This window comes from Budorcas taxicolor, chromosome 18 (assembly GCF_023091745.1).
Source record: "Budorcas taxicolor isolate Tak-1 chromosome 18, Takin1.1, whole genome shotgun sequence".
NCBI classification, from domain to species: Eukaryota; Metazoa; Chordata; class Mammalia; order Artiodactyla; family Bovidae; genus Budorcas; species Budorcas taxicolor.
In genome coordinates this window covers 7,422,501-7,450,049 of record NC_068927.1, presented here as the reverse complement: position 1 = coordinate 7,450,049, position 27,549 = coordinate 7,422,501, and the positions used below count along the sequence as shown (strand labels likewise).

The following is a 27,549-nucleotide window of genomic DNA, read 5'->3' as shown; positions in this document are numbered from 1 at the left end:
AAAATTAAAGTGCATCAATTGTTAATGGTAATAGACCAGACAAGGGATTAAAGATTATTTTAATGTTTATTTCCTGTCAAGAGATCTTCTGGCAGGAAACACCGCAGACAAAAGGCGGTATACTCAGATGAGATTCATATATTTAAATCTTCTAACTTCTGAAAACATTATGGATATAATTACTTGTTTAATTTACTTGTTCCCTCAAGATACGGGCTGGGGAGATCAAGCCAACTTTATTATATCAAGTTCTCAGAAAGGAGAGGCAAGCTCTGGAGCATCTAATAAGCTGGTTTATCCTCAACAATCACATCAGATTTGGAGCCTGGGTCCCTGGGCTCTGGGTGCGGCTGACAGACGGGAGAGGCAGAAGCTCAGGGTGAGGGAAGTGGGTCTCAGGTCACCTCTTGCGCCTGCACCCAGAGGCCTGAGTGGCCATGGGCCTTGAAGCTTCCCCGAGCCTCAATTTCGCCTTGGTGACATACAGGTGATGAGGACCAGCAGCACACACTGGATAGAGGTGCCAGAGGCTGGGGAGACAGCTGAGCGAGGCCAAAGTCACCACCAGCTCACAACACAAGCACAGGCCCCCTCACATGCGTGCGGCTGCTTTCAAGGTGGTCACCCAGGAGAACTGCAGATGCTCAGTTACTCTTTCTAGGTCATCACAGAGACAGACACGTGCACACGTGCTCACACTCACGGGAGCGGGCACATCAGAAAACACAATCACAACATCCAGGGGTCCTTCGAATACAATCTGAGAAATACTGGTCTATTTCCAGAAATCCAGATGACGGCAAAAATAGGTTCCATCCCAATGTCCGATCAATTTACTCAGGATGTAGGTTGAGACAGATTAAGAAGTTCAAAGGCAATAAACAAACGGGGAGGAGGAATGGGCAAATGGACAGATTGTTTGATAAGACAAAAAAAAATAACTGCTCACCTAAAATTACTACTTAGATCCTAGAGAAAGACTCTAGAATATAAAATACGTGATTACATACATACATAAATAAGAGAGAGGGAGGAACCAGGGGGCAGGATGGCTGGATGGACTGACATATAGATAAAAACAAGAATTGCTCACCTAAAATTACTATTTAAATCTTGGAAAAGTCAGAATCTAGATAGAACTTGAGTCCCTCTTCCCAAAGCACTAAGTGTATTGTTTTACCTGTTAATTTCTGCCACCTTCATTTGAATATAAAAATCATGAGGGCAGAGTTATCTGTGTGTTCATTGCCATGTTGCTAGAATGTGAAATAGAGCCTGGCACACAGTAGGTGCTTGATAACTATCACCAGAGTGGACCATGATATTGACGGTAACTGCATGATCATTCTGTGTCTCTATGAAGGAATTCCCACCTCCTGAGTCTCATGTCAGTGTATTAACCTGGTTTACTACTAACAGTAAGGGGCTTGGAAACGAAGCAGGCTGAGAAGCCCTGCCCGGACCACACACCCAGACGCAGGGTCAGAGCTAGTCTGAAATCACACTGGCTGACTCTGCACCCTGGGCTCATTCCAGGACGTCACTCTGGCCTTTGGAGAGTGTCACTGCACCTGAGGATGAGGGAAGGCACTTTGCTTAAGAAGCAAAGATATGACTTACAAAGAAGTTTCTGCAACAGTCTGAGTTCCCAAAGAGGGTGTGACCTAGGGCTTAGGCTAATCAGTGGAAGTGAAAGGATACTGGGGAAGTCAGCCATCATAACCACTATGCTTACATGGTAAAATATACAAGGCACGAGGAAATAATAAACTGGAGTTCTTATCTTTAAAAGTACACTGCCCGTTTCATGTTTTATGTGTCAAATCATTATGCTGGACAACCATAAATTTACAAGGCACTGTCAATTATATATCAATAAAACTGCAAGAAAAAAAATTAAAATAAATATATATAAATGAAAAAAATTTATAAGAAAACAAAAATACAGTGTTCATAATGAGAACCTACTGTTTAGCACAGGGAACTCTACTCAACGTTCTATGGTGACCCAAGCGAGAAGGAAATCCATTTACGTATGGATATATACGTCTGTATACGTACATGGGATATGTATATGAATATGGGATATATGTATATGTATAGCTAATTCACTTTGCTGAACAGCAGAAACTAACACAACATTGTAAATTAACTATACTGTAATAAAATTTTTTTAAAAATACAGTGTTCAAACTATAAAAAGGCTAACTATCTGACAATCGAGGAACGGTTAAACAAAATACAATTCATTCATATGGTACACTCTCAGTAAATCAAGAATTTCTCTAAGCAATGTTTAGTGACATGAGAAACTATTAAGAAAAAGAAAATATATATACATATATTTTCTCTATATATTTTACATTATATATACACATATACATATTACATTATACATACAAATATACCCACAGATTATATTTTTTAAAACGTTTAAACTTTTAAACGTTTTAAAAGCTTAAACCAAAATGTGTTTTTTAAAAAGTCATCACATGGAGGAGAGAAAAAAAATAACAAAATATTAAGAGCAATCATCTCAGGGCAATGGAGTTAACAGAACATTTTAATTTTCTTCTGCCTAAGTGCCTAAATTTTTTTTTTCTCCTCTTTCTACCATGTGTACTATTGACTACATATTCAAAAAAAAAAAACTTTTTCAAAGTAACACATGACTCTTGATAGGAGAGAGGGGAAAAAAAAGTTCAATCAGGCCTTATGCCTAGGTCCAGCCAAAGAATTTACTTAGCTCGTTAGTTAACAAAGATTAAGAAATTCATGGTCTAATACATATATATATAAAAGAAATACATGCCTATCTACCAACTCTGTTTTCATTCCAGAAAAGTAAGAATCTAAAAAGAAAAGGACTGTGGCTTCTTGTCCCCAGCACCCGCTTCTTGAGCGTGATAAACCCTGAGTCCTGGAGGGAGGGAGAGGGCTGGGAGTCCTGGCGTTCGTGGCTGGGTGCTGACCCCGGGAGCAACTGTCACGGGGATGCGCAGGGAGACCTCCACCAGGTTGAGAAACCGGTTGTGCCCTGGGCACCAGAGAGGAGGGTGAGCCGCTGGCGGTCTGCGTGATTCATCACGGCTTCCCGTACAGCCCCTTGCAGCATTCACGACTGCATTTGGCGATCATGGGGCACAGCTTCCAAACACGCTCTAAGTAACTCAGAGCCTTGCTCTCAAGTCGCCTTCTGGGCCTGGCTTACCGTGAGGGGCTTGGAGGTGTTTCCTTTAAAACAGTCCCAGGAAAGCCAGCCATACATTCATCAGATACCTGATCTCCACAGGAAATAATCATCACAAGAAAGCAAAGGATGAGGGACTTCCCTGGCAGAGCAGTGGATAAGAATCCTCCTGCCAACGCAGGGGATGTGGGTTCCACACCCGGCCCGGGAGGATCCCACATGCCACGGGCCAAGGAAGCCTGTGCGCCACAACTACTGCGCCCCTGCACGAGAGCCCATAAGCTGCGACTCCTGAAGCCCTCGCACCCTCGAGTCTGCGCTCAGCAGCAAGAGACGCCACCGAAGTGAGAAGCACACACGCAGCAATGAAGAGTAGCCCCTGCTCGCCACCAGAGAAAGCCTGTGCAAAGCAATGAAGACACAGTGCAACCAAAAATAAATAAATTTAAAAAAAAGAGGGAAGAAAGTGACTGATGCTGCTGACCATCTCTGTGCCTGGCATTCTGCCAGCCATCTCACCTGCACAACATCTAACTCCATCAGGTACAGTAAATAAGGCTTCCCATTTTAAAGGTGATAAGACTAAGGCTCAGGAAGAGTAAGGTTGGTTATGACTTCCACCACTTTGAAGTAACCCAGATTTGTACTCAAGGGGGCCTGATTCCAGAGCTCACTTCCTACCTGAATCAGTGGCAGAGGGGAGGGCCGGATGTGGCCCGAGGAGGTGAGCTGGGTCTCTGCAGGTGGATGAACAGAGGGTCCTGAGTGGGGGAAAGAAAGGAATCACCCAGCAGGTACCGGGTAAAGACAAGAGCTGAGCCCTGGGCCTTGGATGAGCACCAACGGTACCACCTGGTGTCCCTCCAGCCCATCTCTGATACCCTCTTAACAATCTGCTCACACTTCCAGGGACCCGCATGGCTTCCCACCTCCAGGGGACTTGTTCTCCTGCCAGAGTTAGACACTGAATAGCTGCCTGTATTCAACCTGACATCCACAGATATTTAAGAGTCTAATTCGATCGTTACATCTTTTCTGTAGACACAAAGGAACCACAGGCTTCCGGCACCTCGGGGCTCCCTCTCACATTCACCGTGCCTGTTTAAGCGTGCTGGGGATGGATACACACGAAACAGGGCCGTTTAACTAAAGATCCTGCATAACGGGGCTACTTCGCTGCCTGACAGTGTAGGCAACCTTGGTGGGTCCTAACACCAGCCAAGAGATGCCAGCCACCACGGCTGGGGTGGGGTCCAACTTGCTCATGAATACAGTGGCTGAACAGATGGGTGATGGCTCCAGTAGCCAGGGGTCTATCAGCTGAGCTCAGGAAAGCCAAATCCCCGTCAGTGCCAGGCTTAGGAGACGCTCCATTAAGGAGACTCACGTTGTTACAAGAGTTAAGGATATAAGCTCAACAGCCAGCCCACTTTTCCCCCGCCCCTTTTCACTGGAAGGCTCATAACGCAGGTGATGCTATAAGCTCTGAAATTTTCTGGGTGCCTCAGGTGGCTGGCTCACAGAAATGCACCTTTGCAGGCCAGGTGAGATTTGTGGGACGGGCAAGATGTGGCATGGAAACCCATTCCCTAACCTTTCATCAGGCCTGAAATCTACTGTGAATGCAATTCCTAAAAATCCACGTTGGCCTCTGATTTAAAACTACTAAATCCAGGTCCCTGAGAAAACCTCCATTGTAATAAGTACTCACTGTGACAACATATGCTAACTGTACGACCTCAGAGGCTAGCGTGGACAACCAACTCGTGAGGAGCGCGCTGAAGATGGCTGTCCTTGGATCCACACCGCTGAGGCTTTAGGGGCAGACTGAGGCACTGGGGGAATGTTGGACATCTCACCAGCGGGCTGCCGTCGCGGCCGGCACCCACCATGGTGGACGACAGTGGGAACACAGTGTCGGGACCCTAGGTTCACACGGGTGACAAAACTGAAATCTGTGTTCCCTTGGGACGCGCGTGTTGTCTCCAGCTTATGGAATTTAAGGAGGAAACTATCTGCAAGTGTACAGAAATGAGTACGTTTTTCTGAAAGGCAAAACACTACTCAGCCACAAGAAAGACGAAACAATGCCATCTGCAGCAAGAGATGGTCACACTGCGTCAGACAGAGACAAACGCCACATGACATCGCTGAGACGTGGGGTCCGATCTTTTTAATGATACAAATGAACTTACTTACAAAACAGAAACAGAGGTGCAGGTGTTGAAAAAGAAACTTGTGGTTACTAAAGCGGAAACGTGGGGGGCAGGGGCGGGATAAACTGGGAGCTGGAGGTGAACACACACACACCGCTATGCGTGTGCTCGGTCGTGTCCGACTCTCGCGACCCCACGGACTGCAGCCCGCCAGGCTCCTCTGTCCATGGGACTCTCCAGGCAAGAGTACTGGAGTGGGGTGCCGTTCCCTTCTCTAGGGGACCGTCCCAACCCAGGGATCGAACCTGAGTCTCCTGCATTGGCAGGTGGATTCTTTACCACTGAGCCACCTGGGAAAAACCAGCAAGGACCTACTATACAGCGCACGGAACTCTATTCAATGTTCTGTGATAACCATATGAGAAAAGTATCTGAAAAGGAATAAACAAATGTGTATGTATAACTGAATCACCTTCTGTACACTTGAACACAACATTGTAGATCAACTATAAGCCAATAAAATCTTAACAATAAAGAGTACTAAGAAGATATACACACCTTTTCATCTCCAAACTAGGCCTTGAATAAACTAAAGAAACACTGTGGTCACTGTATGGAGTGATACATTAAAAGGGACAAAAAAAGATCATTTTTATACAACTCAGCCAAACGATTTTTCTTTTCTTTTTTTTTTTTTAAACTTCATTCATTCTTCCTGCTTCTTTCCTTTCTCACCCTCCTTCCCTCCTTCCTTAGGCTGCCAGGATCACTCAATTCCCCTGTCCATTGACTGGGCCTGTGAGATGGGGACAGAGGGTGCCTGTCAGGTTCCCCTATGGGTTAAATGAGAGGATGGGTGCACCCACCTTAGACACTTTGGACCTTCAACATATAAAATGATCGTGTTAATGGCAACAACAAAGTTATTTTTACTGAGGTCAGAAGTGGCCACACACACGAAACAAAAGGACCAGGGGGAGAGGAGAGGAAAAGAGAGTGGGAGGGGTACGGGCAGATCAAGGTTGCGTGTTCATAGACAGGGGAAGAGCTGGGTGAAAAAATGAACAGGGGAAAGTCAGCCTAGCAGATAAGCCCAGGCCACCCAAAGGAGGATAAACAGGGGCCTTCTAGTCAAAGCTTGTTCTAGCAGGGGAGTCAGCTAGAAGCTCAAAGGCAGACAAGGAAGAGGGCACATTTTCTAATAGGAAAAGGGAAGGCTTCAGTGTGTTATGATTGGAGGCCGTCAGCCTGGGGAAGCTAGGGGCAGGCCAGCTAGGAGCGTGACATCCTAGGGGCTTGGTTTGGGAGCATATCTGGTTTTCTCTAGCTGGTCCTGAAGATGGAAGTAAGGACAAAAATTAGCGACGCCGGGTGTTACTGACCAAGTCCCGAGCATTTCTGGCTGACGGCTGTGGAGGCTGCGGGTCAGAGGTCTATGATCAGATACGGCCTGGCCATTGTCCACTTGTATACCCAGTCTCTCATTAGCAAGACCATTTAGTGACCCGTAACCGTTTATCACAAAGCTGTCCATGAGAAAGACTGTGATGAGAACTCTTCCCACAAGCAGCCTGTGCAGGGGGACTGGCTGGCTGGACCACCCACAGTGCCTCTTGACCACAGGGCACTGAACTCTCAGAAAGCTCCCCACAGCCTAGGAACAGACTCCCCGTCGCCCCAGGCCTTCACACAGGGGTATGCGTGAATTTGAGAGGAAAAAAGTGCTCTGGCGTCCCACAGAAATAGCTATTTTTCATACCACTCCTGGGAGGTGGTAATTTAGTCAGGCATCTTTCAACATACTTCCCGTCCAACTGATTTTCTCTCTGCCTTCATCTTCTCCAAGGTGCCGCCCACCTGTCCTGGGTGAGCAAATGCGGTGTGCGGATAGGAGGGTTCAAGAAGCTGGATGAACAATAGAAAAGACTGCGCTAAAGCGAATGGAGACGCTCGCTGTTCATGTGACATTTCTGCCAAAGTGACTACTAATGTTGCTCTCTGGAAAAACAGCAGTTAAAAAAAAAGTCTCTAGGTCTTTATAGAGTTGGAGAGGAAAATGGTTGGGATTTCCCGAAAGCAGGAAAAACTTGGTTTCATGTCACCAGCCTTAGCCAATACATGTTTGGTCTATGTTCTAGAACTTCCTGTTTTGGATCTAGGGTTTAAAGCCAGGATCTGCCACTTAGCAGACAGGTGATCCTGAGGTTCACTTGGGATTATTTTGAGGCAGAAGGGAGGTGATATTCTAAGGGCTGGTGTGGGACTAGAGCTTAGTGAGCACAGGGGAAATATAGCTATGATTTTTTAAATGGGGAGGAATAGGCCTGCTCTCAAAGAATGGAAGCGGGGAAGGTTTAATGCAATGGAAATTAGGCCAAAAAGGCAGGCGGAGATTCATCTCCTTCCCTAACAGATCCAGAGGTGCTCTGCAAAGTATCTGATTACATGTTGAAAAGGGACCATTATTCTACAATCCTGTGATTTGTGTAATGACGTATTTGTGCAGAAAGACATCCAGGGGGTCTTTCCAACCCAGGGATCGAACCCAAGTCTCTTTTGTCTCTGGCATTGGCAGGTGGGCTCTGTACCACTGAGCCCCTGGGAAGCCCATAAATGTGGAGAAAGGCAGAAGAAATCAGAGTAACCAGCCAGTCTCCAAGGTGGAAAGAGAGGTGAGCCAGACTGTGAAGTGAGCCCTTCAACATGGTCTGCGTGTGCCTGGCTGGCATTCATATGCCCTTCCTATAAAGCACCCTAATTCCTAAGGGAAACACTCGTATCCTCGGTCCCAATCCAGGTGTTTTGGCATCTCATGATGGCAGATGATCTATACTGTGCAAACATTCCTGCAGGCTGAACCAAGAATCCCAACCCCCTTCCCCCAGCCAACAAGATCAATGCCAGTCAACTGGTCAATTCCAGGTTTTGACAAAAGGTGCATCTTTCTTTACCATCATCAATGAAAGATGCTTCTATATCTATGCAGGGAAAAGCTGAGCCTCAGAGGGGAAGAAAAAAACTTCATGACATCTGAATACCCGGGTCCAGCACAGGCTGAACCCACGATAGTCCTGGAATTCTCACTTACATAAGGTAATAATTACTTTTTTCCTCCTCTATAGCTGGAGAAGGCAATGGCAACCCACTTCAGTACTCTTGCCTGGAAAATCCCATGGATGGAGGAGCCTGGTGGGCTGCAGTCCATGGGTTCAGGAAGAGTCGGACACGACTGAGCAACTTCACTTTCATTTTTCACTTCTGTGCATTGGGGAAGGAAATGGCAACCCACTCCAGTGTTGTTGCCTGGAGAATCCCAGGGACGGGGGAGCCTGGTGGGCTGCCGTCTATGGGGTCGCACAGAGTCGGACACGACTGAAGTGACTTAGCAGCAGCAGCACAGCCAGCGAAGCATAAACAAACCGAGTAAATGAGAATGGGAGATGGTATACAGAGGAGGAGTGACTTTCTTCATGAAGTATCAGGGTATCAAGTGATCTGGTTACTCATTATGGCAAATGCCTCATGCTGGACAAAAAATAATTTTTTTGTGTGGGGCTGGGGTGTTATCCCCCAACACCACTTCAGCTGCTGAGCGAGCAAAGAGGAATAGGAACAAACTCCGTAGCCACAAGAAGTCCGGGACTTCCTTTTAAATCAGCTCCTAGAAGGTGAGGAACCAGTACATCATAGTGAGACGATCATTTATAACGGGACCTTTATTAGGAGCCAGGGTATAAAACTATGTGAAACAGCCTCCTAAGCAGATTCGGTGCGTGGCTGATTAGCCTCCTCTCCCACGGGGGCTGGCTGGCTCCAGGCAGTGGGGACGCCACCAGGAAGTCATCCCGCCACCAGGCCACAGGCCTACAGCTGGTCACGTCCGAAGGGGCCTAACTGCTTCCTCAGGGCACAAGGGGGTGCCTGGCTGCCGCGTGGGCTTGAAGACGCGACGACCAGGCCCAGGTCCCCTGACCTGGCTGTGTGGCGTCCGTGGTGCTCACAAATCCGGTGGCAGCTACGGTTTGCCTCTGTGGTCTGGCTTTGTTGCTGGATAAATATGAGGAAGCTAGGGACACGGCAAGTACTTGATAAGTGGTAACTATTTTCTAAAAGTACATGTTTCCGTTTTAATTCTTAGGTGTGAAAAGGGCAGGGAGGGGCTCAGTACAGTTCAACCTGAGATCCTCAATACAGGGTCTCAGGTCTACACAGCTGTCCACAGACAGCTCTTCTGTCATTTCAGGCAAACAAAGAGGCCCGTATCTTGGGTTACGGAGCCTGGGTTACTGGGGTCAGGGGTCACTGTAGAGCCATCATTTATTGAGAGCTTACTCTGGGCCAGGCACAGTTTTAAGTATTTCACTTTCATGAACTTAACTTAATCCTTGCAGAATCCCCATGCAGTACTAGTAATAATGCCAGTAACAACAATGGTAGATACCAGTAATGATGTTAGTATTAGAAGCAATAACCCCAGGGTTTCACATCTATTAAGAGCATTGAGAGTGCCTTGGACAGCAAGGAGATCAAACCAGTCAATCCTACAGGAAATCAACCCTGAATATTCACTGGAAGGACTGATGCTGAAGCACGAACCCTTTGGCCACCTGATGCAAAGAGCCGACTCACTGGAAAAACCCTGATGCTGGGAAACACCGAAGGGAAGAAAGAAGGTGGTGGCAGAGGATGAGATGATTGGATGGCATCACCGACTCGATGGACGTGAATGTGATCAAACTCCAGGAGATAACGAAGGACAGAGGAGCCTGGCACGCCACAGTCCACAGGGTTGCAAAGAGTCGGACATGTCTTAGCAGCTGAACACAACAGCTAACACCAAGATGCGGGATGTAACCTGAATCCTGACAGCAGGGTTCCAGAATTTGTTAACTGTGTCCCGACCCTAAAAGGCTGGGCAGGGTTAGAACAGTGATGCTTTTCCTGCACCTGTGACTAATGTGTCTGGTTGCCCACAAGTCCCCAGTGATGCGTTCTGACATGTAACCGAGCAAAAGGCACAGTGGTCCAAGTGGGAAGTGGCCTCGGGCCTGCAGTTATCTGAGCTGGCAGGAGCCCAAGGCAAGAACATGGCGTGCCTGTGAACCTCATCCATCCGGTGGGCCCTGGGGGTGCGGAGATCACAGAAACCAATGAGGTGAGAAGGGATGGCCTGGATGGGGAAGAACTTGACCTGGTGCACACAGACAGTGCTCCGCAGATGTCACGGATTCCCACCAAGGCTGGAAGGCAAGCAGGCAGCCCAGAGAGGAAGGATCTTGGAGCAAAAAAAAAAAAAAAAAAAAAGTCAACATGGAGGGACAGAAAGAGGAAGTTGGAGACTGAAGCCCTGGGTTCAAATCCCACCTCTGACTTCTCCCCTCTCCCCTGCACCCCCTCCCTACTGCCCCCTCCACATCATGCCCTCACCCTTGAAGTAAGAGTGAATGTACATCCTGATGACAAGACATGCGGGAGACGAAATATTCACAAATACCCCTTTATGAGAAATTCCAATTTGGTATATACAAAAGGGCCACACATTTAAATATTTTGCTGTTGCTGTTAAATGGAGAGAAATTGTATTTTATTGGGGTGGGGTGGGGCAAGAAGACTCCTACCCAGGGATGTCACACCCCATTTAATACAGCACTTACGTGTTTACCCTCCAGCAAAATTGGTGTTATTTCTTTTTCCCTCCTTGGCACCTTCCAAGGACCCAAGGCTCTTGTTGAAAAGGGAGGAATAATGCTTTCTTTGGTGTCTGCGATCAAGATCTATTTGGTAGCCCACTCCTCTAACACCGCCCGTGCGGAGAAATAATTTCGGCTCCCCGTTAATTTGAGTATTGAACTGAAATTCTGCAGCTGCTTTCTGCCAAGCCTGAAAGCAGAAATTAATTTCAATGACCCAGGCGAGTGGAGGGGAGCGTTGTCAGGTAATTAGTCTTCGTCTTCTGCTACTCAGGGTCTATCAGGGTGCTAATCCATACATAAACCCAGGCATTCCCCGAGTCACTCGCAATCTGCGGGGCCATTTAACTGCCTCTTGGTTGGGTTCGCCAGAGCCGGGGCATCGCAGGCACACGGATGAAGGCTCCCTTTCGTGTCCACCCTTCCGTCTGCCTGGTTGGGGCCTGCGGAATTAATGCAGCTGATTTACATGTTCTTTCCCTGTTTGATCGCGGTGTCTGCCATTGATTAAGTGGAGCTCGGGGTGGGAAGGGGAGCGGGGCGCGGGGTCTCCCCCTCCTGCAGCGTCTGACTTGCCAGTTTATTAATGAAAGAGGCACCAATATTGATGGCCCTGACACTACCAGTGCAGCAATTAGAGGGTCTGTCCTTCCAGGATTCTAATTAAAAAGGAGCCTTTTCCTGCCCAGGATGGTTCCTATTGTCATCTATGCACTCGATTCTGGCTTGGGTTGGGGGTTCCTATGCCTTTTCCTTTAGGAAAATCTCCAGGGGGGGAGGGGGCAGAATAAACACAGGTTCACAAAGCTTTGTTCCTAATGAGGGTCATTGCGAAATCCACGGAAAAGAACGGTACTTAGAGAAGGTACCTCTTGACAAAGGCAGCCTGCCTCCCTCCAATCCTCTCCCAGACACTTCTCTGGGCTTCTGGTTTTTCACGCTTTGCACCCTGAAAGACTGGGAGTGAGTGGGTAGGTGGGGGTGTGCGATGCAGACAAATGAAACAGTAGCTGTGATAACTTTCTGAGCTACTGAAGCACCTGTATCCGCTACACGGTTCACCCTTCTGGCAATTCTGTGGTATGGGTTTCGGGGATTCCATTTAATGGAGGAGAAAACTAATGCCTAGATCAGAGACGTGCAGTGGCTGGCGGCTCTTCCTGATCCACACTCCTTCTTCACCCACCTCCAGGCACTGAGCACCCCAAGGACCGTGGGGCCAGGCAGGCGACACAGAGGAAGGGGGAGCCCTGCCCCTCTGAAAGCACGGCCGGCTCTGCAGGCCCAGCCAGCCCAAAGAGGGGCCTTTGCTGGCAGCTGGCATTATAAGAGGGCTCAAACATCTGGAATTTTAGGTGCTGAAAGCTGCCAACTCATCACTGAAGCGCCTTGTTCAGTCTGCAGCTTCAGACACTCTACCTGCTTCCTTAGGACTCTTGAGATTCATTTTGTTTCCTCAGTTTTTTTTTAATTCTGAGCCCAGCTCTCCCATGTCACTCCCTTGCCTGTGTGGTCACACACCAGAAATGGCCCCAGCACAAGGCAGAATTGAGAGAAGAGACACCAGCTCAGTTCATCAGCACCATTTTTCTACATCCCATATGTATGCGTTAATATACAGCATCTGTTTTTCTCTTTCTGACTCCATTTGGAATAACAGGTTCTAGGTTCATCCACCTCTCTAGAACCCACTCAGAGGCCCAGAGGGAGGGGATGCGGGGATGCGAGGCAGGCTCAAGAGGGAGATGATATATGCACACTTATGGCTGATTTGTGTTATTGTATGGCAGAAACCAACACAATGTTGTGAAGCAACTTTCTTCCAATTAAAAAAATAATTAAAATAAAAATACATTTTTTAAAAATGAGGAAACAGACTGTGGGCCCCAGATGCCGTCCTCCTGGGCCTCCTCAGCTGGCATCAGAGCCCTCTTTACTGTTCGTCCACCCAGGCCAGACACAGAGCGACCAGGCCCCAAATGCCGTCCTCCTGGGCCTCCTCAGCTGGCATCAGAGCCCTCTTTACTGTTTGTCCACCTGGGCCAGACGCAGAGTGACCAGGCCTACACCCCTGGAGCTGGGGAGGGTGTGCTCCCCCAAGCCCACCTCTCCTGCTCAGTCATCCTGAACCACCCTCCTTTACTCCCAGGTTGGTAATGAACAGACTATGTGACCTCAGATCTTCATATTTTTCCCTCTCCTGTGCATCAGTTTTCTCATCTGCAAAATGGGAGACTCATTCTGACCTCACAGGTACCTTGGGAGGTTCCTATGAGAAAAAGAAAAAGCATGAGAATGTCTGAGCACAATGCCTGTCTCCCTGCAGGCAGGCCCACCAAGCCTGACCGCCTGCACAAGCAACTCTGCCCAGCTTGAGGTCCAAGGCGGTCCAACTAATGATACATACGCAGGCTTGTGAACTGAGCCTCCTCCGCTGGTGTTAAGAGGACGGCAATGAGCAAGAACTGGACAGAAAGCCAGCCCTGCAGCCTCAGTTCTCCTAGCTCTCAGATGGTCTTTCATATACCTCCCTCAGAGGACTGTTGGAAGATTATGTTCTCAAAGCAGGCCTGACACTTAGCAGGCCTGATACTTAGCAGGCCTGCACAAAAGCAAGCTCTACCACCAGCTCCCAGACCTATTAATTCTCTTGCTCTGGATTCATAACGCTCAGGTTTTCATGCTTAGGACTAAATCCCGAAAATGACAACAACAGCCAAGCCCCAAACAAACAAAACACCTGAATGTTCCGGGAGCTACAACTATGGTATCTCCCTGTAACTTCTCATTTTACTGTGACTTCCTAGAAATAACATCTGAGAGAGAGAGCGGGGTGGGGGGGGGGGGCGGAGAGAGAGATGGACTTGACAGATAGAAGAGCTCTAAGGCGCTGATGTATTTTATTGGAATCAGAAGTGCTCTGTCTTCCCTCTGACCCCCCTCCCGGGCCCTCTAGCCTGCTGCTGGAGGCACCAAGGAGAAGTCAGAGGCATTAGTCCGGTGTCAAATAGCACTGCCATCCACATTCTAGGGGAGTCAATTGCAATTAACAAGGCCATTCAGAAAAGGCAGGTACAGACCAGACAAAGGGAGCAACAGCCAGATCTTATCAGAACCCAAGGCCAGCGGGCTGGGTCTTTCAGAGGCTGTTTGCACTGGGTGAAAAAAAAGAAAAAAAAAAGGCGATGGAGGAAGATGAGGGCTGGGAGAGGTAAGCTGGACCAGGATCAAAGGGAAGGGCAGGGAGGGGGAAGAGGCAGGCTCTGAGCAGAGAGGTCTACAAATGGGAGGGCTAACTCCTGAGCCCAGCCCCTGGGGTCAGAGCTTGACTCTGCCCCTGGCTACTGAGGACTCGAAACCACTCACCCCTCCAAACACTGGCTGGCTGATCTGTAAAACGGGCAGTGACAGTCCCTCCCTGTTTGGCTGAACTGACAGTGCAAACAATGTCTGCAAAGTGCTGAGGGTGGCGTGTGGTGCCTGGCAGTCATCCTGAGAGAAGAGCTTGGCTCGGAGTGCGAGAGGAGGCCTGGCCAGCCAGGAGGGAAGCAGGCTCTTCCAGCAAGCACCCCGGGGCCAAGGTCAGGCGCTGCAGGCAGCCATGCTGAGAGCGCCTCCCTGTCCGCTCCCAGCCACTGCACCCTGTGACACCCCCACCCCACGAGGTGCTCACCTTTCCTTTCAGAAGGGGGCCTGGGCACCTCCCATGTGCTTGCTAGCTCTGTGCCATCCACAATGGCACACCCAGAAGATCACCTCTCGAGGCCCCTCTGTTTTTTCTGTTCTGAGAATGATGTCAGGGACTATAAGGAAGTGCGATGTGGTAGACAGAGGCTGAAAGAGGACGAGATGGTTGGATGGTATCACTGAGTCAATGGACATGAACTTGGGCAAACTCCGGGAGATGGTGAGGGACAGGGAAGCCTGGTGTGCTGCAGTCCATGTGGTCGCGAAGAGTCAAACACGACTTGGCAACTAAACAACAACAAATGTGGTAGAAAGTTCCAGCAAGACAGGTCTTCAAAGGCCAGGCGGCCCGCGGATGAATCCCATGACCACAGGCCAACCTCTTGACCTGTTTAAAGCCTCACCTGTAACACGGGGGTGGGAATACCTATCATTAAAGGATCACCATGAAAGGGGGGGAGGGCAGTTCAATGTGTACTATCAGTTTTTGTTTTTTGGTCATCCCAGGGTCCCTGGTGTGCTCTAGATGGACAGGCAGGAACACTCACATGTCTCCACTGGGCACATGGCCTTACCTGGAATTGGGCAGTGGAGGGGAGCAAGCCCAGACCCCACCAGCCTCTCCAGTCAGGTAGGGAGTTCTCCCCAGCGCACACACCCTCACTCTGGTCTTACGAAGTCTCTAAACGATGGTGCGCTGGCCCCATGAAGAAGTTACCTGTAGAAGCAGCTGGATTAAGTGGAGGCTGAATACTTTCTAGACCCTCACCCGGACCTAACCCTGGCTCCAGGGAAGGTGGGGAGCTCTTCCTTCTCTCTGCACTTTCTCAGCTGAGCTGCCTACTTTTGTTTGCATGCCTTGGCAATTGAGCCTTCATCTGTCAGGTCCCTGGTAGAATTCTAGGAACTTAAAGCTAAAAGAAATCCATCAATTCAGATTTTTTAAAAGTTTCTATGGAATCAGAAAAAAGGGGGTCATGAGGAGTTAGCAAAGGGGCTGAGAATGGTGAAAGAAGACAAGAGTCACTTGATTTTCTATCAGGAAAAAAATAATGACACACAGCAAAACTTCATTAAGCCAGTGTTGGTCTAGTCCAAAGAGCTTATCATCTGGAGCAACTATTCCCCAGTCACCTGGATGCCTCTCTCGTAATCTCCTAAATGCTGAACGTCTGATAATGAAATATACGATGTATCAGAGAAGCCAGACTTGGCTTACTCGAAGGCGCAGGATGTCCTGCCGAGATGTCTCTAAGTGTGCAGAGGGACAAACAGTGCATAGTAGGCAGCCAATGACCCTTTGCTTTCTTTCCTTGCATTTTGTATTATCGAAGCTTTAATGTGATTTATAACATGTTCAGTCCTTATCAACAATCACGTGTTTCCACTTTAATAGACTACCTTTTATTAAACTGAAGTCACAAACTTAATAGCAAGGGCTCGTCCGAGGCACTTTAATCACGACTGGAGCGCTGATGTCTCTCCTAGGAGAACAGGGGCAAAGCTCAGTTGCAACGACGGGGACCGCCCATCTACCTCCGTGCTGGCAGAATGAGTTACGGGATTGTATTATCAACGCAATTAGGCCGGGCTCCCTCTGCACGTCCACGACAGACCTCTCGGCTCGGTACAATAAAAGGTACTTTCCTCTGTGACCTGGTTTCCAAAGCATGCTTTCCCCTAAGGAGGCCACCACTGATGCTTGCATGGAAAGGCTGACCTCTGGGTTCTGTGTGTATCTGTCATTCACAGATTTTCCCAACACGGACCCCTGGTCAAGGGCAAATGGAAACCATATACTAGTGCTTTTCGGGGTGACAGTGATGAGAATGACGTCGATGACAGTGTGAATGATGTTGACTTTTAATAATGATGATGATGCTGTGAATGATGTCAGTGGTGCTAAGTACTGAGCACTTAATGGGTACTGAGCCTTGAGGCTTCCCTGGTGGCTCAGCGGTAAAGAACCTGCCTGCCAATGCAGGAGGTGCAGGAGACACAGGTTCGATCCCTGGGTCAGCAAGATCCCCAGAGAAGGGCATGGCAACCCACTCCAGTGTTCTTGCCTGGAGAATCCCATGGATGGAGGAGCCTGGTGGGCTACAGTCCATGGGGTTGCAAAGAGTCGGACACGACTGAGGCAACTTAGCATGCACGCATGAGCCTTGAGGAAGGTTGCTAACGCATCCCCATTTTATAGATGAAGAAACTGGGGCTTAGAGAAGATAAGTGACTTGCTCAAGGCCCGGAGAAAATACCTGGCCAGTCCACGGCACGGACCCAGGCATGCGGCTTCTGATTCTGTGGGTCACAGTGTGCTAGGCCCATGCCTTTGTCTGCTCGGCTGTTGTAAGAAAATACCAGAGGCTGGGGGATTTAAGTAACAGATGCTGATTTCTGACAGCTCTGGAGGCTGGGAAGTCCCAGATCAAGGTCCTGTACCCTGACCTTCAGCAAGATGGGATCTCACCTGTGGTGAAAGTTCTCTTCTAGGCTTGCAGGGGCTGCCCCAGGCTGTGTGCTCAGAGGACCCTTCCTCAGGGCGCACAGCAGGAGACAGAGCTCTGCTTTCCTCATCCTATCAGGGCACTGACCCCAGGATGACCTCATCTAAACCTAACCCCCTCCCTCCAAAGGCCACCATGCTGGCCATTGGGGCTTCAGCCCAGGAATCTTGGAGGACACATTCAGTCCCTAAAAACCCATTTCAAGCAACAGTCTCCCTTCTTGCTTGGTCAGAAGCTACACATTAGAAACCTTCCCGGTCCTCCCAGAGGAGATGTCTACGAGGTCGCTTCACCGGTATCTAAGTCAGAGTAGCCAGATCTAAGTCCGCCTGGCACCCTTGCTCACGCCTCCTGGGTGACGGACTGAGGGATCCATTCACAGGCGTGGAATGAGAGGGCTTCACGCCACCAGCTCCGGCCCAGAGCCAGGCCCTAGCAAACCCTGAGTCAGGCAACACTCGCCTGCAGACACTCAGGGGAAAGAGCATGGTTTCAGCACCAGACACACTTAGACTCAAAGTCTGATGCCGTCGGGCAAGGCTTCCTGTGTGAACGGCGGGGAACCAGGTTCTACAGGCCTGCCTTCAGGACCCTGTGAAGATGCCCCAGTGCCGTCAGGGCACTGAGCCTGGCACGCAGTAGGAGCTTGACAAATACTAGCTGTCTCCCGGGCTCTTTCCTGCTCTGAGCCCTTTCTCCTCCTCCTCTTTCACAAATGCACCACTGACCCCAATTCCCTCCCCCACAACACACACATTCCAGCCCAGAACTGAGCTCTACCCCACTGGCCCTGGGTTGAGCTCCTGGTGGATGACCTTCACAGGCAGGATGCCTTCTCACTGGTTCTAAGGCCCTGAAGCTTTAATGCTTCCACCGACTCTTCCACTCGAAGATTTCTGGTGCAGGAATGAGTAAGTGAGAGAGACGGTGCTGTAACAGCAGTCAGATATATAAACAGCGGGGGCACGCCATTCCAAAACTTCAGTATTTCCACATGTATCTGTAACAAAACACTTGGTCTATGGGGAGCCAGCTCTCAGCAATTTATGGCGCTCCTATCCCTTGGGCACTAGTACTGTACAGTAAAGCTCCCGAAGACTCAAAAGAGTGAATCTTTCATTGTAGAGATGTTCTTCAAAATTAAAAAAAAAAAAGAGGTCTGAGGTCTAGAAGAACATGGCTGGATCCCCAACCCACGTCTGGGTGGGGGCACTGTAGGAAGATGGAACACAGGGGCAGTCCCCACGGGAAGCTGTCCTGGTCTTGGGGTGGGGTGTGTGCGTGCCACTTTGGGCCCCCCCTAGAGGGTCAGACTACTACTAAAAGGACAAACGGCCCTCTGGTCTGCAACGCTGGAACTGATCTCTGCAATGAGAAACCCGAAGAAACTTAAATAAACTCCACAGGACAGCCCCTCCCCTGCTCTCTGAGCTGACCCACGGGCGAGTGGAGAGTGACATGGGGCCCAAGCCCTCCTGATGCTCCTGGGGGCGAGGTCCAGGTGGCGGCATGCGCCCCAGGAGCTGCCGAGCTCCCTTTATAAATCATGCATGGAGTAGAGAAGGAAAGGAGACCCGCCAGCTCCTCTCTGCACTTCACAGCAGAGCATAAAAGCGCGCGGGAGGCAGCAGAAGCTGCTTTCTTGAGACGCGGCCTCGCGGTGATCCATTTATGAAAAGCAGGGGCCTTTGTAGTGGTGTCACTCGAGCCAGAGGCCTGTCTGCATGCCTGTCGGAATGCTGCACAGTGAAAGGTTGGGCGCTGGTGTCACGGCATGTGTTCCGGAGAACACAGGAAGGCCCTAAGCAAAGTCCTGGGCTAGTGGTTCTGTTTTGAAGGCGGGCGACACGCAGAGCCGCTGGCTGGCAGTTAGCGAGGGCGAGGACTGGCCCACGGGAGGCACAGAAGCTCTGCACACCTCAGTGTCTTCACTATAAAACGAGGATAACAAACACTGGATCTCTCCACATGGCCCTTTCTTTCCCTTACACTCTGCAGGGGTTGAGGAGGGGTGGGCGGTGATTAGGCCAAAAATACAGCCAAGTGAGTAAGCGGTGATCTTAGTTCATCTGAGCTGCTGTAACAAAAGAGCACAGGCTGGGTGGTTTACAAGCAACAGCAACGCCTTCTTCACCATTCAGGAGGCTGGAGGTCAGCGTGCAAGGTGCACAGACGGCAGATACTAATGAGGCTTATGGCTGGCATCTTCTCACTGCCTCCTCTCACAGTGGAAGGGGCTGGGAGCTCTCTGGGGCATTTATTAAAAGGCCACCAAACCCATTTGAGAGAGCGCCACTGCATGAAGCAAGCACCTCTCAGAGGCCCCATCTCCTAGTACCATCATCTTTGGAGACTAGGATTTTAAAACATGAACTGGAGGGGTAACATGCACTCTGACCACAGCAGCAGGGAAAGAGAGGATCTTTCAGGGCATATGCTGGGGGCATGACAGAGCTTATAGCAACACCTCCCTTACTTCTTCCTCCCTTTCTTGACCTCCTCTGATATACTCCCACCAAAAACCAGAAGACAGACAACCACAACAGAAACCCCACCTGCAGCATCAACTATGGAAGAATCCAAAGGAAAGGCCTCATGGCGAGAGGCAGCCAACCGGCTCAGTGACGGCCGCTAACACTCAGAGCATGCTCACCTACCGCACGCCAGGTACTCCACCAAGGGCTTTACGGAATCATATCGCTTATTCCTCACTTCTCTCCAAAAAGTCCCCTTCCTTCCAAATAGAAGATGTAGCTATTAACCCTAGTAAGATGATACAGAGAAGAAAATACAGCTTGGAAAGATAAAGTAACTGTGTGGCTTGCTGAAAGGAAAGACCTAGCTGAGCCTTTAAAGAATCAGCAAAGGTTTATTAGCTAAAGCAGGAGGCGAGGACTACTCCAGGTGGTCAGCAGCATGTGCAAAGGCCCTGCGGCAAGTTGCGTGTGTGCTGGGGTGTGTGCAGGCAGGGCAGAGTCGGGTGAGAGTGGGCTGCAGAGATTGTCAGGGTCCTTGCAGCGTCAGGTGAGGATTTCCGATCCCATCCCAAGGGAAACAGGCAGCCAGGCGAGGGGATTAAGCAAGAGAGTGGTGACAGGGTGGTGGGGAGACTGGATTTCTACTCCAGAGCAATGACATTAGCTTCTGCCTGAGAAAGGGATTTCAAGAGAAACAAGAGGGCAAAAGAACATGCCAGCTAGAAACCTGACAGCACAATGCTAATCTTAACGGCACTAACTCTCAGATTCAAAACTGAGCCTAGGCAGTTACCAAGCCTACTTACTGCAGGGAGGCCAAATCTCACTGGTGTTTTCTGAACCCCATCTCTTGTACATTAAAAAAAAATACCCAAGTGAAAAAGTCTTCCTGTTTTTAGAGAATCTTTTAAACGCTGTAAGGACTCCAAAGGGAAAAGTCCAACACGGGAAAGCAAGCACTGGTGCCCTTAGAAAAGTTTTAATTTTAACTCTGTGAAATCTACTTACATTCACATTCTGAAATATGTATGCACGGTAAAACACTGCAGTTATGGTCTACTGGGTTAAAAACCCACTTTTTGGAATGGGTTCAAGGAATACTTATACAAAAGACCTCAGAATGGAAAGTAATTCTGCAGATAAAATAGAATGGGAACATCCCTAAATATGCCCCTTGCAAGATAAATGCTCAGTGAGGAGGGGGTCTGGAAGCAACACTAACAGGGGGTTGGAAACAGCCAGACTCTTAATCCCTCATGGAACTTGCTGGAAAGGAAGGGCCTGGCTAGCGCTCAGCAGCAATATTCATGTTTTTCCAAGGGTCTTTCCACTCCCTTTCACAATTCAGCTGAAACCAAGAAATTAACCCCCAATTTAAGACAGTGAAATTCCATTCTAGCAAGCTACCCACAAAGTGTGGGGTGACCGCGGGGTTTATTTTGCAAAGTTGCAGACAAAGACAGCTAAAAAAAAAGAAAAGAAAAAAGAAAGCCTAGAATAAACCCACCAACAAGCATTGCTGTGCTGCTTCTGTGTAATTATCCTTGCATGGGGAAGCATACAAAACAGCAAGAGAAGACGGATCTCATCCTTATGGAGGTGCCAGCTCTGATAGGAGGGTGCTTCTTAGCCCCAAGGGTGTGTCAGAATCACTGTGGGAGCTGGACAGATGTACAGATGCCGACACCCACGCTGGTACCCAACTCCTGGACCAAGTGTCCATGGCAGACCTGGGAATCTCCCTTTTAAACAGATAGAAGGGCTTCTGGTGGGGGCGGGGCTTCAGGACCACGAACTGAAGAGGAAACATTAGGCCCCGGGAATCTGACCAGGGGAAGAGGCCCTGGTGCTCACCCCGCCTTGCCTTCTGCCCAGAGAAACCCCTCAGGTGGCTGCTGAGCATCCCGCCCCTCACCTTGACCTCTCTGATAAAGGGCACTGGTCCTTGCGTGAATTTCATTCTGTTGCAGGAAGAGCCTTCAGAAAGCTGGTGTGTCCTGTCCCAGGAACCCTTGAAGGGAGCCCACAGGGCCCTCGGAATCCCTCTCCTGTGGTGAGGAAGGGCACCATGGAGGGGCACAGAGAATGGAGCCCAGAGCTGCGATCCTGGGGACCCTGGTCTAGGGATGGGACGGTGGAAGAATGCGTAACACTGAGTCGTCAGAGGCTGCATCAGCAGGACGCGTGAGGTTCTCCAGCCAGTGCTCAGGAGTGGGACCCGGGGATTCTTAGACCACTCAGGATCTGCCACGTGTGACTGGCAACAAGTCAGAATGGGTGCTGTGTGTGTGGCGAGAGCTCTCCTAGAATGGCAGCAAGGATGCTTTCTCCCAGAGCAGGCTCTTGTTCCAGCGACGGGGGGAGAACTCTGGACTGGGCCAGCCACCAGGTGGGCTTTGCACGGGGCTGTGATGTTCTCAACTTCTGGATTCAGGGGGTGGAAACGGCTTGGCGCACAAGCCCAGAGGTGGGCGCCATCCTCCATAACCACACCAGCATTCACCGCGGAGTTCATGTGTTCCTGCTTCTTAGGGCAAAGGAATCGAAGACAGAAACGGCACACAGAGTAATAGTTTCTCGTTCGCCATTGTGTCTTTCTGCAATAAATAATTTCCAGTCAGGGTGCTGGAGAATTTCAAATGATAGACATATTATGTTCATGAAAGAAAACTTTAAGAGAAATCTTTCTGCAATAAAAGTGAGGGCTCCCCCCTCCCCCTTCTTGGCATCCCGGCTTGCCATAGAAATGAGTGATTTTCTGAATTTCTGCCAAGTTAGATGGTTCAGCATGCTATTAGATTAAGTCTGTTTATACAGAAACAGCCAAAAATAGGAAACACACAGAAGCTATTAAAGATATTGTCCTGTGAGGGAAAAGATTTGAATGGTTTTTCTTACTGCAAGTGGGAAATAAGATACGAGTCAGTATTAATGTGATAAAGAAGTTAATGCCTTCTAAAGCAAACCATTGGTTTCTTCATCTTGTTTCAGAGGTGACAATAAAAGGAACATACAGACAATTATTTCAGGTTGGGTGAGCATGGGAGGAAGCGAGGACTCTGCATGGCCCGATCGAGTCTGACAGTGAGAAATACGTCGCTTTTAGGGGGGAAAAATCCTGGGGCATCCAGGGAGTTTTTAAAGGGAAAGACGATTCTTGGACAAGGGATGGGGGGGCGGAAGTGGTGGTGGTGTGGAGGGGGGAATTCAATAAATACATAAATAAAACAAGGATTCAGATATTCACAAGTGAAATTACAATTTCACTTCTGCCCTTGAGTTGCTCCATAAATGAATGGAAATCATATGACCTCTTGGGTCAATGCGATTCAAGACGGAGGCCTTATATTGAGTTCTGCCTGAGAGGGGCTGCAGATTCCTCCCTTCCTCATCTATAAACTGAATGGTGTGACCTATACCTTGAAGGCACCTCGTTTCTGCTCAGTGAGCCAGGAGGCGACTCCTCCTAGCCACACGCTGGTCACATGAGCTGCTCCTGACCATGTTTTGGGACGGACAACACGTGGCTCTAAGTGCAAGTGTGTCTATAATTCTCGCACAGAATTTGGCACTGTAATTTTCCTCTTAGCACAGAGCTGAAAATCATGAAGAAGTGGGACCTTCTTACACAATGTGCATTTGCTCTGGGCCTGTCATTGTCTTGGCGGCCTTCTGTGGCCTGGTTAGGAACTGGAACTTGCTGTGCAGCAGAATGCCAAAGACAGGTGAAGTCTCCACTGCCCTGAATGCGTTCCTTTTCCACCACTGTGGGACAAATTCCCACAAACTCACTGGCTGAAAACATCAGAACGTTTTGTATCATACACCTCCAACAGGTCAGCAGTGTGGGCGTGGCTTGCTGAGCTGGGTTCACAACTTCAGGGTCTCACTAGGCTCAAATTCAGGGATCAGCTGGCCTGTGAATCTCATCAGAGACGTTGCTGGGAAAGTTCGACCCTCTCAGCCTGTTGGCAGAATTCATTTCCTTGAGGTTGTAGGACTGATGCCCACATTTTCTTGCCAGTTACTTCGGGCCACTCAGATCCTAGAAGTCACCGGCCTCTCGCAACGTGGCAGCTTATGTCTTTAAAACCTTCAGTGGAGAGTCTCTCTGACTTGAGTCTTTTAATTCACTACTGACCTGGGGATTTTTGCATAAACACACACTTGTGGCTGGCGCTTTTTATTTTGGGTAGCCAAAAATTAATTCTGTTACTTCACAAACACTTGGCGGGTTATTATACCCAACAGTTACACCTGGCACAACCGTAAAGCCTTCTAAGTTTTGTGGAATGTTGCCTTCCATCTACTCTTCTGCAGATGCAAAGGCGCACCCCTAGCACTGTGAGTTTCACTTCCACTTCCTGTATCAGAACCAATCACTGAAGTTTTTCTGTCTTTCTGATGGCCTAATATTCATGTCTGAATCAGAACTACATTCTGAAGAGCCATCATCTGCTGACACACCAGTATGCATGTCACTAGGACAACCAGAGCAAGTGCCTGCCTAAAATTCCTGAAAAGTTCTTCTTCACTCAAAATTCCGTGATGCGCCATTTTTGAAATTTTTACATTTATATACACATGAGGTTGGAATGAAAACCTAACAGAGCAGAATATGAATAATGACAACCTTAGGTCGTATAACGAACCCTTGAACAATTTTAAGCTCTAACAACTATGCACGGCAATGTTAACTGTATCATTCTCTAAAAATGTATTGATACATCTCCAGTCAATAATGTGTTAGCAGCTTTAACCTAACTCAGGCCCACATCTCCCTGATATGTCGACTTAACATCAGCTCATCTGGGACCTTACTTATGTCATCAAAGTCTCTTTACTCTGCCGTGTAGTGAAGACTAATCCAGGAAGTGATGCTCCTTAAGCATTTCTACTTCCCACTGGTTACAAGCAGATCGCAGGCTCTCAGTCACACCGCGGCATGGACAGAGCAGATGGGGACTCACTGGGCCCACCTTTAACCCCCTGCCAATGAGAGCAGGACAAGAGAAGTTCACTTCTGAAGGAAAAGGAAGAGCTACTTCATTTATGAGCCTGAGCTTAGACTCTCGGTGCAGGCCAAGGGGGGAGAGAACACCGTATTTCTTCCAAGTAATCCTGTGCTTCCAAGAACTACCTGCTGCCCAGGTCTTATGAAATGAAAATACAGGTGCCCTTAAAATGTGCAGATGAGCATCAGCAGCAGATATGCGGGCAGTGGAAGCCCTCCTTCAGCTGGGGCAACAATGAACTTGGACCTCCAGGCGCACAAAGCATCCAGAAAAAGCCAAGGCAGGCCAGAGCGCAGACCCATGCCAACTTGTCCACGAGGCCGGAACAGCACAAGGTTCGGGGAGGACGACACCAGGCCAGATGCCGCCTGCCAGCCAATGAAAAGTCAAGTCTGAGGCCACTGGACAAGAGAAAAACAGGAAACGTGCACAATAGCAGAGGAAGCCCAGCTGGCAGGGAAAAAGCACAGGGGTGCGAAGCGGAGGGAGAAAGCAGTCAAGGAGAGACGCGGCAGGGATGCGGGTGAGGGGTGGCGGGGCAGACGGAAACACGGAGCACCCTTCACACGAGGCGGGGCTGGGCGGTGGGGAGGAGGCGCCGGTGGGGCGGCGGGCCGACGTAGCCATCAGTTAGCCGGAGAGCTCGGTTACACAACGCTGCGCCAGTCACAGCAAATCCCACTGAGCTTGGCAGCCCCATTCCGGCCATTAACTTTGGTGTTCTTTCCGAGCCCTGGCACTCTCACAGGTGTGAGGTAAAACCATCTGGTGTCTCTGGTCTCCCCTGCCTATTAAAGCCCACCATCTTCAAAGAGGGATTGTGGGCCACGCTGGGGGTGGGAGGAGAGGCAGGTGGAAGAGGCTTACGGACCGCACGTTTTATCTTCACCAGAAGGAGCCTGTGAACACTGAGATGAAAAAAAAACAACCTGGTGAGATGCTTTAATATAAACACAGAAACACAACCTGGGCCAAGAAATTGCTCAAAAAACAAAATTCCAACCCAATAAATCCAGTGCAGAGTGACCCAGAACATGACCAATGAAAAAAGAAATAAACTGAGGAGGAAATCCAGATCCAAAAATATGTCCTTATAGTCATGATGTTTATAAATCTGACACACTTGCAAGGAGAGCTCACTACAGATTATTTCTATGCAAATATGCATTTTGCCAACCCAAGAGTGTGCAAAAAAAAAAAAAAAAGGCCCTAAGTATATTTCTTGAAATCAATTCTCATGCAGTCGAAGTGCCTCAGGAAGAAGGGAGAACATGGATAAATATTAAAATGCTGGGCCAAGTTGAAACTTGACAAAGGATAACAACCCCGGATACAGGGGACGAGACTGCTCCACACTGTCCGGTGGCTGGTGTCCAGTCTGGGTGGGATGTTTGGCCAAGGGGTCTCTGCATGGTACTTCGGCACAGTATGCAAGCATGGTGGCGTCTGTACCGTGTTTCTGTAACCTCCTTAGTCCACACTCTTCCAGAAATGGTGGAAATGCCAATATTCAAATAAAAGTACAAATCTAAAACTTATGAAAATGACTTTATAACTAGCATCACATGAGAGTCTCCAATCTCAGAACATGATCCCTATTTCTGAATTTGTCAGCGTTTATCGCATTGCAGCAAAATTAGGGTGGATACTATTTACAACACTCAGCCCATAGCCAGGGATCATTAAACATGGTTAGCCTGATTAGGCTAAGCGTTACAAGAGCTATGGAAGAGAAAAAGCTAAGATGGTGTTTGTTGTTGACCAGTCACCAGGTCGTGTCCGACTCTTCTGTGACCCCGTGGACTGTAGCCCACCAGGCTCCACTTCCATGGGATTCTCCAGGGAACAGTACTGGAGTGGGTTGCCGTTTCCTTCTCCAGGGAACCTTCCTAACCCAGGGAGCAAACTTGAGTCTCCTGCACTGGCAGACATTCTTTCCCACTGAGCTACCAGGGAAGCCCAAGAATGCATTTAGGAGACAAATATGGCAGTATTTCTGAGGTGTACATAACGTGCTTCAAGCCTGCTGTCGGGACCCCAACCCTGCCTGGACTAAGGTGGAGTGGGACCCTCCATCTGTCACGCACTCCACGCCCTCTGGCCCGAAGACCCACTTGCTTCCCTGAAGTCAGGACGTTTGCACTGACAGGCACCCTGTCAGCTCCCAGGGCACAGCTTTAGGGACAACGTGGAAGGAAGCCCAGCAGGACACAAAGACATCACTAGGGTGGTTCCACGCTAGTCCCAAGGGCTTGCCACCTGCACCCCAGCCAGGGTACAGGGTGCAGGCTCCAGGATGGAAGGCAGCAATCTAGACCCTAAAAAAACAGTGTGTTAAAGATGACAACCGTGATTTCACTAACAGCAAAACAAGCACACGCGTAAAGAAACCACCTCTTCTGCGCCATTCCGGCTGCTTCGTGTGTCCCCCCCACAGTGACAAAGCTGGAGAAAGACTCTGTGAAACCCAAAGGGCTCTGAACACAGAACGCTCAACAACCATTTGGTAGCGAAAGCTGTTGAGAGCAGACTCAAGTCATTATTCTGTGAACATCTTTTCATTGTGATGCAGAGAAAGGTATGCGTTTAATTACAAGCTGCTGCCCCCTGGGCTACAGACCCCGACAGTAACGACTGTGCACCTTGTGGGCATGTGGTCTCTGACCGCTCAGCTGTGCCACTGTAGCTGAAAGCAGCCATGGGCTTCCTAAGCACATGGGCATAGCTGTGCACCAGTAAAACTTTATTTACAAAACAATCCTCAGACCCAGTTCGGACTTCGGCTCTAAGTCTGCCACCCTGAGTAGTACACAAAATCTGCAGTGTA

General features: G+C 49.1%; 1 protein-coding gene across 4 annotated transcripts in view; it reads right to left on the bottom strand.

Annotated features, from left to right (window-relative positions):
* The window catches only part of WWOX (WW domain containing oxidoreductase), a 915,589-nt gene that overhangs the window by 466,605 nt on the left and 421,435 nt on the right, over positions 1-27,549 (bottom strand). Inside the window, exon 9 of one of the 4 annotated variants that reach the window (XM_052655898.1) lies at positions 9,924-10,621. The exons of the other annotated variants lie outside the window; for them this stretch is intronic. Within the exon in view, the coding sequence (XP_052511858.1) occupies positions 10,568-10,621 (54 nt within the window). The 3' untranslated portion in view covers positions 9,924-10,567. Of the gene's footprint in view, positions 1-9,923; positions 10,622-27,549 lie in introns of those variants that run through there. 4 annotated transcript variants of the gene reach the window in all.